This window comes from Capsaspora owczarzaki, assembly GCF_000151315.2.
Source record: "Capsaspora owczarzaki ATCC 30864 unplaced genomic scaffold supercont2.2, whole genome shotgun sequence".
Taxonomy (NCBI): domain Eukaryota; class Filasterea; order Ministeriida; family Capsasporidae; genus Capsaspora; species Capsaspora owczarzaki.
This window is the reverse complement of record NW_011887293.1, coordinates 1,557,208-1,573,545: the sequence shown is the minus strand read 5'-3', so window position 1 is coordinate 1,573,545 and position 16,338 is coordinate 1,557,208. Positions and strand designations below refer to the sequence as shown.

Genomic DNA, 16,338 nt, shown 5'->3' with positions numbered 1-16,338 from the left:
TGGGTCGCACGACGAGAGTGTGTCGCGAGCAGCCGGAGAGCGCCCAATGTGTCAGGGGGTTGGATCATTCCCAGTGTTTTCTTTTTTCTTTTTTTCGTTTTTTTTTTTTCTTTGGCACCATTGAATGACCGGGGGATCTGGCTTGCGCGTTTCGCCAGCATCTTGCGCAAGTGATGACCAGGTTGGTGCAGCGAAGCTGGGCGAGAGAGAAAGCGAGAGATTGTGTGATTTTGACAAAGTTGCGAGGAGAGGGGAGGTGTTGCTCAGATCTAATTTGCATCATTCACGTACCCTATTGCTTGGCCAAGTGTCAGGTAAGAGAAGTGAACTTGTGAAGAGGACTGGTTTGACCTAATCCCTGGCTCGAGGGCTTGGCCGCATTTGATTTGTTGTTGCAGGTTGGTTATTTTATTTCGATTCGCATTTTATGCGTTATTTTTGTTTTCAATCTAGACGGATTTGGTTAATGAACTTGACGAATGCTTAGCAACACACCCTCGCCCTGGAACGACATATCGCCCGAACGCGTTTAATCACATCCACCCAAAAACACACCAGGCATGGCAAGGCTCCAGCCTCGACATGAGCGAGGTAGACCGTCATGTTAAAGTCCCGACAAGACATGCGAGTGTGAGGTTGTAGTCACCTTTTTGTTTTCGCACATTGAACCGAGCACTTGCGCCGAGTCATTGACAGGATGCGATTTCGATGCTATCGAGAAGACGTATGCCATTCGATGCCATCGAGGAGGCGGATGCGATTTCGATGCGGCCGAGGATCAGCCTCGTGATACAATCTCTGTGTTGATTTCTGCCGAAGCAGGTTTGGCCGCTTCGCGCCTCTGGTTGCTTCACTCGATGGCTCTCTGGCCCACGCCGCCACATCACGACTTCTATGGGCTTCCTCCCCTACGCCTCTCTTCCACGCGACAGACGATGGGGCCATCTGGAGCAAGTGGAAACGGAACGCATCGCCAATCGGAAAAAAAGCCCAACAGACTCGCCAAATGAATCATCGCGACCAAATATAGCCAAACCAGGTTCTGCGGAATGCAGTCTCAAGAACTTTGTTTAGCAAAGCATCCATCGATCACAACAAACAAAAAATCACAATACAACCTCTCGTGTATTTTGTTGAGATCTAGTACCGCCCTGGACGCGCATTCGTGGGATTGGACTCGTCATCCTTGCGATGGTTGAAGGTCGCGTCGTACCGCGATAGCAAATAAGGGCCATACTGGGTATCGGGATACTTGGGCACAGTCGTGCCACTCAACCGGAGGCAGGGCTCGAGGCACCGCACGATCGAGTGGAAGTTGGGCTCAAAGAAGAACGGAATAGAGTACCGGTGCGCCAGTGGATTGACATTCACCACACGGTGCGGCGTGGCCTTGAGCACGTCGTTCGTCCATCGCTGCATCATGTCTCCGAGGTTGACAATCAGCGCGTCGTTTCCCATCGGCGGGGCCGCAATCCACTCGCCGTTCGTGGATTTCACCTGCAGCCCTGGTGCGTCCACGGCAAGCAGCGTCAGGCCGCCATAATCTGAATGCTCGCCGCAAGTGACAATATCCCGACCAGGGGTTGTAGAGTTCTGCACGTTGGACAATCCAGGTCAGAATTCGGCTCACCACAAAAACCAAATCAACCAAAAACACAAACCAAAAAAATCAAAGCAAAATGGATCGCTTGCATCAACGCTCATCCTCCATCCAGCCTCACCAGCATTTCCTCCGGTAGCGGCGGGTAGTGCAACAGACGCATGAGCACGAGCGGCCTCTGGAAGAAGGGCTCAAAGTACCCGTCGGCAAGGCCAAAGTGCTTTTCAAATCCGACAAGCAAGCTCCGTCCAACGCGCTCCATGTGCGAAAAGTAGAGCTCGAGGTCGTGCTTGAACGTGGCAAGCTCGGGGGCGCTTTCATGCGATGGCCAGACGTTCGGCCCATGCAACGGCACTCCTGCAGCCACGTCCGGATCGCTCGGCGGCAAATCGTAGCCAATGTCGAAGGCTTCCTTCCAATCCTTGGTCTCCTCGTTCAGCACTTCGTCTCCAAATCCCGAGTAGCCTGTGGTTTGCAACGTGTAATACCGACATGGCGACAGAACGCATGAGCGATGAGAGTGATGACGGTGTGGCGAAAGGCGAGTTTGCGAACGAACGTGCCTCGGTGAGTGTGCGCGTTGGCGCCAGTCATGGAGAGCGCCTCCTTGGCGTCCATGGGCAGTTCGAACAAGCGCTTGGCGTGGCTGAACGCCTTCTGAATCACGGCAGACGGCACCTGTCAAAACCATTCGCATTGGCGGCGGGGGTGAGGCACAACTGACAAAACGGACATGATGCAACGGCAGCCAAGCCAGAGGCAATGGCCACTGTGCGCTTTCTTGTCATACACCATGGCCAGTAATGTAGGCAAAGCCGACATCTCGGAAGGCGGCTCCGAGGGATGCGGCGGTGGCGTCAGAGTCAGCTCGCTTGGCGGCGTCGACAAACGCGCCAATGTCAATGACTGGAATCGTTGTCGTATGAGACATCTTTTGCTGGAATCGCAATACTGCAGGTATTATAATAATAGCGACTGAATTATTACAGATTGTCGCGCGCCAAAAGCAAGAAAGTGTGTAAACGTCGATTGGCAATGGAAATCCAGTGGAAACCCATTGCAATAGACGATGGACTCTCAATCCATCTCCGTTCAGCTCGCCCACAGACATAAAATTGTTGAAACTGTATTTTAAAGGCAATGAATGTAACTTTTGGATCGGCGACAATGGGGATTGGTGCAAAAATAAACCATCCAACTCGGAAAACGAAAAATGCAAATGCAAAAAATCGAATTCGGCTCAACCAGTTGCTCGCTCTCTCTTCCTCCTTACGATGGTACGTACCCAGCAATCGCCCTTCCGTATCGGCCCTCCATCGGCCCAATCTGTTGCATAATTGTACATCCCAACGGATTCGACCGTCATCGAGGCGGGTGCAATGAGAGGGGACGGCGTTTGCGACGGCGGAAGGCTGGGCACTGGAGAAGCGAGAGTCGGACGGCGGATGGACAGTTGGCCGGTCTGGTGCTGCTTTCTGTGCCCGCCTGCGTCTCCGTTTGTCGCCTCGACCGCGATTTACAGACATGTCGCTGCTGAACCGTCTCCAGCACAGCCCGGCTGGGCAACAGAGCGCTATTGGGAAGCGAACGAGAGCGGGCATCTTTTTTTTTTTTTTTTTTTTTCCTTCTCCCCAGTCCCCACTTGTTTGCTCACCTTCCACCCCCTCCCTGATCTGTCCGTGTCGATTTGCACGCTCATCTCGTGCATCCTTCTCCATCCCACAGCCGTCCCAAAAGAGCTTTATTATCAAGCGAAAGCTTGGCAAGAAGATCAAGCAGAACCGCCCCATTCCCAACTGGTTCCGCCTGCGCACGGACAACACGATCCGGTAAGCATTGTTTGCACAGCACTTGTGGCGCTCATTGCAGCGAGACGGTAGCCCGCGCGGGGTTGCACAGGAAGCTGCAGTGCGCTCTATGGTTTGTCACTCACTCGTGTGCGCTCGATGGTTTGGTTTTTTTGCAGCTACAACGCTAAGCGCCGCCACTGGAGGCGCACCAAGCTCAACTTCTAAAGAGATTCGTTTTTCTGGAAGTTGTCTTGCTGCCCATGTCGTTGTGCTCCCTTCGATCGACGCTCGTCCGTCTCCTCAAGTGACATTATGCTGGCGTGTTCCATCCCGTGTGGTTGCGTCTCTGTGCTCTCTTTTGGCTGCTGGATAAAACAATCCTTGCGATTTCATCACCTTCACTTTTTCACAAAATGCGTTGCGGAGGAAGGAGAGAGGTGCAGGAAACGACGAGGGGTTTTTGGATTGGACTGAAAAAAAAAAAAACTGGACACAGCAACAACAACAACAACAACAACAATCTGATCCTTCTGAGGTTCTAAGCGCTCGACATGATGGCATGCGTCGAAGGGTGGGTCGCGGAGGGCAGCAAGTGGTGGCAGACGGCGTGATAGTGGAAGGCGCAACCAATAATCACCCAGATGTGCCAGACGGTGTGTCCGAACGGCATGATGCCGTCCAGGCGGAAAAAGTAGACTCCGATGGAGAAGCTGAGGCCGCCTGCAACCAGAAGCGAGAGCGCCACCCCAGACACGCCGGACGCCATCATGGGCTGCGCGACAAAGGCGCCAATCCAGCCCATCCCGAGGTAAAAGCCCAGTTCGATGATTTCGACCGTGGTTGTCCGCCGCTTGGTCAGCGTGAAAAAGGACGAGAAGGCAATACCCGCAAAGCCAATGCTCCAGATGACGGTGAGCATGGTCTCGCCCCACAGGAAGCTGTCTGGCAGATCGACGAGCAGAATCCAGGGTGTGTACGATCCCGCGACAAACACAAAGATCATGACGCGGTCGCCCAGCTTGAAGAGGCGCGTCAGAAATTCGCCCCAGTGGTTGTAAAACACGACATGGTACATGGTCGACACGCCAAAGAGGGCAATCAGAGAGACGCCGTACGTCCAGGCGGCAACCAGCTTTGGGCGCGAATCCGCGTTTCGCTGCATGTCCCACAGCGCGAACAAGCCAAACAGAATGCCGACCTGAGAGTGATGATGGAGCAGGTTAGAAACCCCCCCCCCCGATGTGTTGACAGTGCAACCAGTAGTGAGCGAGCGCCAACGGTTGGTCAGTTTCGACAGATGGAACCCCGAATCCTTACCGCATGCGACCAAATGTTGGCGAGGTGCTCTGCGCGCGTGGGCACGTACTCCTTGCCAGGGAACTTGTCATTGCGGTACTTGTGCCATCCGACCCGAGTCGCAGTCGCAGTCGCAGTCGTCGCAGTGCTCGTAGAACTAGAATTGGGAGTGGGGTTGGGATTGGGATTGGCGCTGTTGCTAGCGCGCAATCTCGACCGTGTCACAACGCCAGACGACGACTGATGTTCTTGTTGCTGCTGTTGTTCTTGCTGGGAGATCTCTGTCGATGACGCCTTGTTGTCGGCGTGCGAGTGTCCGCCTCGAAAACCGCATAGAAAGCACATTTCGAAACAAAACGAACAATCACACCGCGCTTTCGTTACTAAGAATCAGTGTGGGATTAGAATCAGGAGTGCGGGACGTGGCAGTCAAATGCAGTTGCTTGGATACTTTATCATCATCGTCATCATCATCAGCGAGCAGAAGCTGCTTTTGAAACAACGCTGGGATGTTGACGATTTGTGTGGATTTTGCATTATTGAACCTGCTTCATGTTCGTCCACCCCTTTCATTATTTCGTCTTCCCTCCTCCGCTTTGCTGCGAGTGTGTGATTTGTGTTGTTGATTTTACAGGTAGTTGCACTTGCTTCTGCTCAGCAGATCAGACCAAACCAAACCAACCTTGTGGGCTGGTTTTTTCCCAAATGCTTTTTTTGTTTGTCTGCTTCGTCCCTCTGATCTCCTTCGTGAGTGATGTGTTTCGATTGTAATGCATTGATTTTACTTGTTCTTTGCCAAGTCAGGCTCAAGGCTCAGTTCTCCCTTCCATTTGCTCTGCACCAATGTCGACGTCCATGCGCGCTGGGCAGCAGCTGCCGTCGGTGATGGGCTGGGAGTCGTCCGAGTTCCCCATCCTATGCCAGACGTGTCTGGGCGACAACCCGTACCTGCGCATGACCAAGGTGGGTGGAGAGACTGAGCATAAGACAGAGAAGCAAGCAGCGGCAGAGAGCTAGAGAGAGAGAGAGGCTGACAGCTGAAGGGGAATAGTGGAGCGGGGGCTGGGATGCAACCATCAAGCGACAGACGACGGACGACAGCCAACTTGAGCAACAGGGTCAGGGATGGGCGGAAGGGGTGAAAAGCGGGAGAGCGTGAGGGGTGTTTTTTGTATGGAAACGCATTGGCGTCGTCGCTCAGACCACTCACTCGAAGAACAACAACATCGTCCGCTCCGAGTGACGGCCACGCTGAACTGCTACTTGATGAATTGAAGCAAGAGCCACCGTCATTCGTGGAAGTGGGTGGCAGGGGAGGGGGGGGGCCTTCATTGGAGCACAAGTCCGCTTCGTCCAGCACAATACTGACTCGAACTGATCGACCTGCTGTGCTCGACGTATTTGGTAGGAACAATACGGCAACGAGTGCAAGATCTGCTCAAGGCCATTCACCATCTTCCGCTGGCAGCCTGGGCGGAATATGCGGTTCAAGAAAACGGAAATCTGCCAGACATGCGCCAAGCTCAAGAACGTCTGCCAGACATGCATCCTCGATCTCGAATATGCGCTGCCAGTGCAGGTCCGTGACCAGTTGAGTGGGGTCGCCAACGATCTGCCGCGGTCGGACGTCAATCGCCAGTACCATGTCCACAATATGGCCAACGCGATTGCCAACTCGGAAAACCCTGCGCTGGCATCGCCGTACACGGGCACGCTGCCACTGGCGCATGGATCGCTGTCGGCAGAAGCAGTCGTCATCCCTGGCGCGACAGGCGAGGGCGGCAGCAGCAGCAGCGGCAACAGCGGCGGTGATAATGCCCTAGCTGTGCTCTCCGCGTCCGATGTCTCAAAGGTCGGTCCTGACGCCTTGAGCCGACTTGCACGTCGCGAGCCATACTACAAGCGCAATGCTGCACACATTTGCACCTTCTTTGTCAAGGGAGAGTGCAAGCGAGGCGAGACATGTCCGTACCGTCACGAGCTTCCCACCGATCCCTCCAGCGCGCTCGCCAAGCAAAACATTGTCGACCGCTACTATGGCACCAACGACCCCGTCGCTGCCAAGATGCTGGGCCAACTGGTCAAGATGCCCAAGATTACGCCGCCCGCTGACAAGTCCATCACCACGCTTTATGTTGGAAATCTGGATGACTCTATTTCTGAAGACGACTTGCGGTATGTGTTTCCACGTCTATTTTTAGTGTTGTTCTGGTGGTGGTTGAGCTTTCCAGAGGATGGTTTTGGGGGTAAAGGGTTGTGAATGGGCTTGGGTTGGAGAAGGGTTTTGTTGTCACATCTGTTTGGTTGTTTGTTTTCTGGCTCCTTTTGCTTGCCGTGGAATTGTGGTGCAGTGGCGTATCTTAGTCTCGCTGACTTTTTCCAATCTCTACCTCATCACAGAGACTACTTTTATCAGTTTGGCGAAATCCGATCCATCACAATATCAAGAAAGGCCGCCTGTGCGTTCGTTGCCTTCACAACGCGACTTTTTGCTGAGGCAGCTGCGGAACGCTCGTATAACAAGGCGATTATTCACGATCGCAAGCTCAAAATCATGTGGGGCAAGTCGGCAGCCAATCAAAGCTCGTTTGGTGGAGGCAGCAGCAGCCCTGCCAATGGCGCAGGTATGGCCGTGGGTGCATTCGAGCAGTGTGGTCAATCTATTGAAATGGCTGGGTTTGAGTATTGAATGAACTGTGGATTGTGAGCTCACGTTTGCGCCTGGCTGTTGAAAAAAAAAAACGAAAAAATCAAAAACAGCCGCAGCTGGTACAGTTTCTCTTCCGCCGCCTCCGCCGACCGCGTCTGGAGCTTCCGGTAGCCTTCGATATTCGTCGCAAGATCCTCAGCGCATGGGTTCGAACAAGGGCGGCTTTGTCGACCAATCTTGATGGCATTTTTTGGCTGCATTTTTTTTTCTTTATGGCCATTTTTTTTGTATGTTTCTGTTCCTTTGTTCAAACTGGGTGGTTGTCCACTCTGATGTGTGCTTCTATTGCAGCTGCAGCTGTTGGATGATGATGTTGTTCAATCTCGCCGTTTAACCTTCAACCTTCAATGACTGATCATTTTCACTTTTTGTCGCTCTTTCCTTCCTTCTTTTTCTCCCTTCCTTCCAATTCGTTCTGTTGAGTGTGTGCTTGAATTCAATCCGCATCCCTACTTGTTTCACACTCACTCCACGTTCCCCTGAAGCCAGACCAAATCGCGCGATGGATTTTGACGCGCGCGCTCGAGCGCGATCGTTCTCATCTGCGACTGCAGCCAACCGCACTGCCTCGCCGTTATCATCATCATCTTCATCATCATCAGCAGCAGCAGCAGCTGTTGTAGCATCGGCTGGTAGCAGCACAAGGACTGACACTCCCGCCGTGCTGATCACTGGCGCTACAGGCACGGTCGGCACTGCGCTGCTCGCCCAGCTGCTCCTCGACCACTGCTGCGCCGGCGGCACTGCGTTGAAGAGCGATGCGTGTCCACGCGGCATCCTCAGTGCGACGCGTGCCCCTCCTGCTGCTGCCGCGGGTGCCGATCCGACTCACCAGCACGAGGTTTGTTTGAATGCATTGCAGCGAAAGCGATCCATCCATCCATCCATCCATCCATCCCATCCATCCATCCATCCATCATCATCATGCAGCGACTCAAATTTTCGCACAATGACAGACATCGAGTCATTTTTCATTCTCATTCGGCGTTGTTGGTTGTCTTTCATTTTGATTTAGAATTGGAAGAAGGCTGAGATTGATGGACATGAGATTGGGAAGCAAAGATTGATTGCAATGCAACTCCATACAAAAACATCGAATCAAGGGCAGCGCGTTCCAAAACATCGACGTGAAAGACAAGAAAGCCACATCTCCCAATGAAAATACACACACACACACACACACACACACACACAGTTCAACTCAGGAAATCAGAATCAGGGTCGACTGACTGGAAACTTGAAACACTTTGACTCTCAGATCCTTGTTTACCTGGCATTGCGACCAGCAACAACACTGCTTCCTGCATCCGGAATGGCTAACAACTCGGCGAGCAGCAGCAGCGAATTGAACGAGCAGATCGTTCAACAGCGTGTCCGTGAACGAGTGGCTGGCTTGGTAAAATCTGTCACTGCCGCACTCGCTCTTCGGGCTCCAGAGCTGCACTGGGAGGTGCAACCGGACGGCTCCATCCTGGTCTACTCACTGCTGACGCGCGCTGCCACGGCCGTCCGTCTGGTCGGCGTGCCCATTGACCTCTCCTCCACCACCGAAACGCTCGCCATTCCGCGGCAAAGTCTGCAAACACTGGTCGCGCATGTTGGCACAGTTTACCACTGCGCTGGAGTGTCGATTGCGTCTGATCTTGCCGCTACTCTGGCGTCCGACAATAGCCGCGCGCATCGCAGTGCTGCATTGCTCGATGCCGTGACCGTCAATGTTGGCGGTACTGCGCGCTTGATGCGGCTGCTGCAGACCAGATTTCATCGCCACATTCGTGTGGTGGTGCTTTCTTCGGCGTTTGTATCTGCTCCCTTGCTCGCCCAAGGCCGTCAAACTACACTGCGAGAAACGCTCCCGCCTCTCCCTGCTGCCATTGCACGTGCTTGCGTTGGGCCCAATGGCTTGGTTGATGTCGATGCTATTGATCGAGTTCTTTCACTTTCTGCACATGGTATGGGCATCGATTTGCCTTTGCTTGGTTGAGCTGAGTTTTTGGATTTCTCACACCTTTGGGGTTTTGTTTGTTTGTTTGTTTGTTTGTTTATTTGTTTGTTTTGGTTGGTTGTTTGTTTGTTTATTTGTTTGTTTTGGTTGGTTGTTTCTTTGTTTGTTTGTTTGTTTGTTTGTTTGTTTGTTTGTTTGTTTGTTTGTTTGTTTGTTTGTTTGTTTGTTTGTTTTGGTTGGTTGGTTGGTTGGTTGGTTGGGGTTTTGTTTGGTTTGACAAAAATCAGATCGTGATTTGTTGGTCAGAACCGCTCTCGAGCTCTATCCGGACCTGTACACTTTCTCGAGAGCCCTCGCTGAGCACGTTTTGGCGCAGTACGCTAACTGCATGTCAATCGCCTGCGTGCGCACCACATTGATCGGTCCTGCTTTGTCCGTCCCGTGCGCCGGATGGGTACGTCGCCTTCGTTGTTTTGGCTATGTACCAATTCGTTCCAGTTGCTCATTGTTGCTTTGGTTCTCATTCCTTGTGGGGGGTGGTGTTTCTCGCCTTTTTTTTTTTTTCTTCTTCTTCTTCTTTTTCTTTTTCTTTTGCTTTTTCTGATCAGATTGACCGGCCAACTTTGATCGCGAGTGCTCTGCTTGCCAGCGGCGATCAACTTGTGAGCTCACTGCCAGCGTCCGCTCAGGCTCGCGCCGACATTGTGCCTGTCGATGTTGCGGCAACGGCCTTGCTCAAGGCAGGAGGTCACGCTGTGGCCAGTCAACCCGTCGCGCCCTTCAACGGTCTGCTCGGCCGCAGCAGCGTCCACTCGCAACTCGAGTTCTTCCACGTTGCCTGCGATCCGTCTCGCTTGGTTGCTTGGGAAGTGCTGCGGGCTGCCGCACAAGCGTTCACCGTTCGCCAACGCAAGGCCTTCAGTGCTGTGCAGCCGCCAGTTCGTGCCCCGGCGGCCTTCGCCGAGACTGTTGTTTACGCCCTACGCTGGTATTTGACTGCCGGTTGGTCGTTTGAACGCGCTCGTGGCATGTTGCTCGCCGATGATTGGGAAGAAGAAGCTGTCGACTTGGTGCAAGCCTTCCACCCGGCCCAGCATGCGAGTGCCGTGGTTGCTGCGCTGCATGTTTCCAACGTGGACCTCCATCGCACGTTCATTGCCAGACAGTCTCCGGCATGGCAGTTGGAGCAATTTTGGCGCAACTACCTTCTGACGAGCACTTTTGGCGTCTACCGGCATCTCCGCGGCGTCACCCGCATTCGCCAAATATCGTACACGCATGCCATGGACTGCTTCCTGATGCCTGTGCAGCCTGGCTCGTCTGGCGCGCTCTCTGCCTCTCCGCGCATGCATGTCCTTCGGTTTGGTCTGCGCTCGCGCGGCACGCCGCCAATGTACCGAAACGTAGAGCAGCGTGCGCCGTGGCAGATCCGACAGGTTGCGTTTGACAGCTCGTTGGTTCAACGAACGCTCACCGACGAGTCCATTCGGCGAGGCGTCCCGCGCGATGTCGTTGCTGCTGAGGCTCGCTCCATTCTTGACACCATGAGCCACAATCTGCGGGTCACAGCTCTGCGCGCCATGGCCATGACCCTTCGAGGTGCGCTCGAGCAGCTCTATCGCAACATTACCTGCGATCTGGCCGAACTCGACCGTCTGCGCGAGGCCGTTACTCACGCCCCAGTCATGCTGCTGCCATCGCACCGGAGCTACTTGGACTTTTTAATCGTGTCCTATGTCATGTGGGCACACGATCTTCCTCTTCCGGCGGTTGCTGCTGGGCAGGACTTTATGGCAATGGCAGGCGTCAGCTGGTTTTTGCGCAACTCGGGCGCCTTCTTCATGAGACGCTCGTTCGGTTCGGACAAGCTGTACTGGGCCGTCTTCTCGTCGTATGTTCAGACCATTGTCATTAATGGCGACTCTCCGATCGAGTTCTTCCTCGAAGGTACGCGAAGCCGCACAGGCAAGTCGCTTCCGCCCAAGACTGGCTTGCTGTCAATGGTGCTCGACCCGTTCTTTGACTGCCGAGTGAGCGATGTTCAGATGGTCCCAGTTGGTCTCAGCTACGAGCGCCTCTTTGAGCGCGACTTGTACGTTCGCGAGCTGCTTGGCTTGCCCAAACCGAAGGAATCCACATCGGGCCTGTTGAAAGTCAGCTCGGCTCTCGGCACTGATCTCGGTCGCATCCATGTGCGCTTTGGGCGACCGGTTTCAACGCAGGAATATAACGCCGCCCTTGAGCCTGCGCAACGGATTGATCGTCGCTTGGTCGCGATGGCCCCAGCCGGTGCCTCCCGCACTCTCCAGGCTGGTGTGAAACAGCAGTTTGCCTACACGCTCGGGTTGGAGATTCTGCGGCGTCAGCAGCTTTTGCATGTGTTCCAGCCCGCGCAGCTCCTGGGTGCCTTGATGTTGCTTCACCACCACAATGTTGTGTTCAACGCTGCGCTTCCCATTTCCACAACGAACGTCAAACGTGCCGTTGGTGATGTTTTGGTACGCGTCTCTGCATCTCGCCCAAGTGTGTCGCTTCCTACCGAACGCTTGGCACGCGAGTTGACCGCTTTGGCTGCAGAGCTAACTTCTCGTGGCTGCACGCTGGACTGGATGGCCGGTGAAGACGCCCCGGCATTGCTCGTTGCTTCACTGGGTATTTTCCCAGGCATTGTTTCTGCCAACCTGGATCGCGTCGAGAGCTCGGTGCCAGACTCCTTGTCGCTGCATCTCAGCTCTCCTGAGGAGGTTGTGAACGAGATTGCATTGGCCAACTACCGCAATCAGGTGAGTGCAGTATGCTAGGGCGCCGGGGGGTTGGGTTTGCGAGCGCTCTGTTGCCTGACTGTTGCCGACTGTCTGTATTATTTTGTGTCTCGTCAGATCATGCACGTATTTATTGAAGATTGCTTGGTCGCCTTGCCATTGTTCGCGTTGGGATCATCTCGAGTCTCTGTTGAGGGAGCCAGTCAACTGAGTGGCTTCCTGCGAACTCTTCTCTCGCGGGAGTTTTTGATTGATTGCCCAGATCCAGCTGTTGTAAGGCGTTGTGGCACGGGTGTGGATGTGAGTCCTGCGTGGTGTGCGTGTTCTGAACGGGGGTTGGTTTTGGCTTGTTTTCTTTGTTTGGGGGGTTGGGCTTCTCCACTTGCAGCAATTCCAACAGACTCTGCAGTCATTGATCGCTCGGTCCTTGGTCACGCTTGATTCCAGCAAGTCCTATGTGTCTATTTCTACGAGTGGACAAGCGCCCTGCGAGTTCTTATGCGCGCTTCTCTGGCCGTTCATCGACAGTTACTGGATTGCAAGTCTTGCGCTACTGGCAATGCAGCGTGCTGGTGCGAGCACGATTGCTATTCCAACAGCAGACCTTGTCTTGCAGATTCAGCTCCTTGGCTGTGAGTTGTTTGATGCGAACGTGCTGCCGGCCTTTGAAGGCATCTCTGCGGAACCAGTTCGCCATGCCCTATCGTCCTTCCACCGCCACCAGGTGATTGAACATGTGCGCTTGGCTCCTGCAACGACGGCCTCTCTTGCATCTGCCGCAGCCAGCAGCAAAGCAGCTGATGCTGCCGCTGCCAAAGTTCCGAATGCCGCCCTGCTGTCCAGTCGTGCTCGACTCCTTCCCGCCTTCCAACGAGGAGTTGCACTTGAGCAGTTTGTCGAGCGTATTGCCAGCATGCGCCGCCTCCCTACTTCTTGGCAAAACAACCCTACCGCAACCCGACAGAGTGCCGCTGCGGTTGCTGCCTCTTTGGACTCGCTTGCTCACCGGCTTCGCGCGGACTTTTCCGTGCAGCCCGCGGCCAAGCTTTGAGCTGGTTGTGAGTCGTTTGTGTTTGCGTTTGGGTTTTTTTCCATGTCCTGTTTTTGTGGTGGCAAAGAATACCAAGGTTGTTTCAAATTTAGATTGAGGACAGTTTTTTTTTTTGGTTTTTTTTTTTTAATTTCTGGTTGGTTTTGTTAGCTTTATTTTTGACAAGACGCTCGTTTTTCACATGAAGAACATGAGATCGTTCGTCGCGGCGTTGGCGCACAAAAGCTTGGTGCACGATGCGCAGTGCGACACACGTTCGCAAACTTTCCAGTCAGAGCGCTACGAAGTCGGTGTCAGCTGGAATCCCAATCGAATGCACCGAGCCAGTATGGAGGTACGGCACATTGTGTGTTGCCTGCATGGAAAAGTGGAGGGACGTCGAGGACCTAAAACGCCCAAACATGAACGCTGCTGGAGGAATGTGCGTAACAACACGCGGATCACTCAGATTAATCAGTATTGGGAGTTGGTGTTGGCAAACACGCCGTCACTAGGTGATGGAGGCTTGGCGAGAATCGCACCACCTGTACGGTGACTCGTGGAAGGAAGGCTCGGGGAGTGAGTCGCGACGATGTTTGCCTTCGATTTGGTTTTTTTTTTTTTTTTTTTTGGTTTGTTTTTTTTTTTTTTTTTTCTTTCCTGCCTTCTCGTTGCCCTGCTTTTCCCTCGCCCTTCCCTCCTGTCCCGCAATTCTTGGGCTATCGTACTTTTGTAAAGTCGAACTCGCTCCATGCTGGAAGTGTAGTAACGCGGTGTCTGGGTTTTTGGTTGCTGTGGTGGTGCACACCGCGCTTGACACATCAGAATCAGAACCCTGCTAATTGCTCCGATGCACAGGATATCCACGGATGCTATCTCGACTTGGGAACGCCAAGACCGCAAGCCTTGTTCTTTATTAACGACGGGCACAGTGGCGATGAAGTGGCGCGGCTAGTCGGGCAAATCTTGCCAAAGGTGTGGAGCTGCCGAGGCAGATGCAGGCATGGCGAGACGAACCTCTTGGGTCTGGTACTGATCAATCGATTGAACTGTGGGTGTTCCGCGGTATAGGTGGTCGCAGAACAATGGGGCACTTTTTTGAGCCCACAATGGGGCAGTTGTTTGAGCCCATTTTCAAGCAGGTTGATTACGAAATTGCCACTGCTCGGATCAGCGAGTCTGGCTGCACAAATGCGCTGTGCTTGATTCGGGATGAGTTGAATGACGAGGGCCCGCCTCAGGTGAGCATAGCAAATTTGTGTGTGTGTGTGTGTGTGTGTTTATGTTTTGTGTGTGTGTGTGTGTGTGTGTGTGTGTGTGTGTGTGTGTGTGTGTGTGTGTGTGTGTGTGTGTGTGTGTGTGTGTGTGTGTGTGTGTGTGTGTGTGTGTGTGTGTGTGTGTGTGTGTGTGTGTGTGTGTGTGTGTGTGTGTGTGTGTGTGTGTGTGTGTGAACCCATTACTCTTTGCTGGCGTGACAGAAAGTTGTCTATGCGGCCAATGTCGGCGATACTCGTGCTGTACTCAGGTTCGCTGAAGTTGTTGTTGTGGTGCTTTGTTTTTTTTTTGTGTGTGTTTTTTTTTTTTTTGTTTTTTTTTTTTGTGTGTGTGTGTTTTTTTGGGACGGGGAGTTGTTGCGCTGGTGCTTAGAGTTGCTCTTGATGATGCCACTTTGGTTGAAACAGCTGTAATGGAGTGGCTGTGCGTTTAACGCGCGACCATAAAGCGACCGACGCATCTGAACAAGCGCGAGTCAAAAAAAGCGGTGGCGCAATTGAAAATGGTCGGGTAAATGGTACGATATCCCAACCAATGATGTGAGTGAGTAGAGCCGAGACGACAAGTGACCAAACTGACTCGCACGCTCTGGCTTGGCGTTGAACAGGACGCTACAACATCACTCGAGCGTTTGGAGATTTGCAGCACAAGCGTCAGATGATTAGTGTTCCACACGTTTCCTGTGCACTTCTGGACGAAAAAGAAGACACGCACATTATTCTGGTGTGCGATGGTGTAAGCCAGTAGACGATCAAGAGGATTGTGAGGTGGATGTGTACCGTTCGAAAAACAAAGGGGATTTTGACTGCCCGTCTGGTTTTCTAGGTCACCGATGTGCTCGGAGATCAAGATTTAGTCGATATTGTCAAATGCCATCCCGATGTGGAACAGTCGAGTACGACCATTGTACAACATGCTCTAAAAAGCGGCACAACCGACAACATTACATGCATTGTGGTGAAACTCCTGCCAACCTCTGTCAAGTCCAAAGCGACGGAAGCTGTTTTGGACAAGCAGGCTCTTCCCAGACTTTCCCGGGCGCTGTAGTGGAGTGCTGTTTTTTTGTTCTTGTGCATGAACAATAGAAACACAATGGAACGCTGTTGATTCGTTTCGAATGTTTCGAAACGTTATTCGAACTTAAATGATCTTCACCCTTTTTGTTCACTGTTGTTGTTGTCTTGCTGCTGCACACGTCGTGCGTTTAGCACCGCCTGGGCTCTTGTTCTGCGTTCGAGAAATGGTGTTGTGACGTGAGAAAAAACCGCGAAAGTCACGAACTGACACAGGCATCTGTTTGATAGATTGAGAACGAGTAATGATGTCGTTTCAAAGTATGACTGACAGACAGCGCGAGTTGTATGACAAAGTCAAGAATGCGAGTGGATGGCTTGTGTAAGAACCTGCCGGAAATATTGGAAAGAAAGCGTGACAACGTCACGATGAAATGAATGGCAAAGTGAAATTGTGGTCCGAAGTTCTGCAGACCGGCACGTTCTCACTGGGTCGGTGTTCTGTTGACTTCCGGATGCTTGGGTTTGCTTGTTTCATGGATCCGCTTCAACGGCGGTTGCGCACTTGGTGCAGATGCACCGCTGAAATCAACCCCAATCTTCAGACATGAAAACAAAAGTGAGCTCAAATCGGTCACTTCCCTTACTTGTACCGCTGGCAGTCTTGCGGCACTCGGTCCTCGCTGCACACCAATGCGTGTCAAAAATCATTCAAATGTAATACAAGTGAACGCTGACGTCAAGCGTGCGGTGTGCGCTGAAAAACGAGCGTTGATCGGTTGTTGTGTTGTTTGCAGCGAAGGGTGTCACTTCCGCGAGCTTGATCCCGGCCTGTGATAAAAATTTGAAGTATGGTGATTAGCGCATTCATTGTCGTGCAGTTATTCTCAAAAAGTATCGCAGAAATTTCAGTCCAG

General features: G+C 52.9%; 6 protein-coding genes across 6 annotated transcripts; 4 read left to right on the top strand and 2 right to left on the bottom strand.

Moving 5' to 3' along the window:
- Positions 1-517: 517 nt before the first annotated feature.
- On the bottom strand, positions 518-2,567 carry CAOG_01667 (2OG-Fe(II) oxygenase). Its single transcript, XM_004364478.2, has 4 exons — positions 2,391-2,567; positions 2,164-2,278; positions 1,722-2,065; positions 518-1,593 (listed from the first exon to the last, which is right to left on the bottom strand). The coding sequence occupies exons 1-4, from the start codon at positions 2,529-2,531 to the stop codon at positions 1,141-1,143; spliced, it is 1,053 nt and encodes a 350-aa protein (XP_004364535.1). The 5' UTR covers positions 2,532-2,567; the 3' UTR covers positions 518-1,140.
- A 275-nt stretch (positions 2,568-2,842) lies between these two features.
- CAOG_01666 (60S ribosomal protein) lies at positions 2,843-3,787 on the top strand. Its single transcript, XM_004364477.2, has 3 exons — positions 2,843-2,877; positions 3,326-3,429; positions 3,567-3,787. The coding sequence occupies exons 1-3, from the start codon at positions 2,875-2,877 to the stop codon at positions 3,613-3,615; spliced, it is 156 nt and encodes a 51-aa protein (XP_004364534.2). The 5' UTR covers positions 2,843-2,874; the 3' UTR covers positions 3,616-3,787.
- Positions 3,788-3,830: 43 nt separating this feature from the next.
- CAOG_01665 (hypothetical protein) lies at positions 3,831-5,089 on the bottom strand. Its single transcript, XM_004364476.2, has 2 exons — positions 4,708-5,089; positions 3,831-4,588 (listed from the first exon to the last, which is right to left on the bottom strand). Exons 1-2 carry the CDS (start codon positions 5,029-5,031, stop codon positions 3,929-3,931), a joined length of 984 nt encoding a protein of 327 aa, XP_004364533.2. The 5' UTR covers positions 5,032-5,089; the 3' UTR covers positions 3,831-3,928.
- Positions 5,090-5,485: 396 nt separating this feature from the next.
- Positions 5,486-7,842, top strand: CAOG_01664 (Rbm22 protein). Its single transcript, XM_004364475.2, has 4 exons — positions 5,486-5,649; positions 6,095-6,861; positions 7,087-7,310; positions 7,447-7,842. The coding sequence occupies exons 1-4, from the start codon at positions 5,530-5,532 to the stop codon at positions 7,575-7,577; spliced, it is 1,242 nt and encodes a 413-aa protein (XP_004364532.2). The 5' UTR covers positions 5,486-5,529; the 3' UTR covers positions 7,578-7,842.
- Positions 7,843-7,898: 56 nt separating this feature from the next.
- CAOG_01663 (peroxisomal acyl-CoA:dihydroxyacetonephosphate acyltransferase) lies at positions 7,899-13,246 on the top strand (the record flags this gene model as incomplete). Its single annotated transcript, XM_004364474.2, has 6 exons — positions 7,899-8,237; positions 8,655-9,348; positions 9,629-9,795; positions 9,950-12,124; positions 12,221-12,376; positions 12,492-13,246. 6 exons carry the CDS (start codon positions 7,899-7,901, stop codon positions 13,152-13,154), a joined length of 4,194 nt encoding a protein of 1,397 aa, XP_004364531.2. The 3' UTR covers positions 13,155-13,246.
- An 89-nt stretch (positions 13,247-13,335) lies between these two features.
- Positions 13,336-15,455, top strand: CAOG_01662 (hypothetical protein; the record flags this gene model as incomplete). Its single annotated transcript, XM_004364473.2, has 7 exons — positions 13,336-13,488; positions 13,603-13,680; positions 13,992-14,108; positions 14,252-14,374; positions 14,612-14,645; positions 15,016-15,143; positions 15,234-15,455. The coding sequence occupies 7 exons, from the start codon at positions 13,336-13,338 to the stop codon at positions 15,453-15,455; spliced, it is 855 nt and encodes a 284-aa protein (XP_004364530.2).
- Positions 15,456-16,338: the final 883 nt, after the last annotated feature.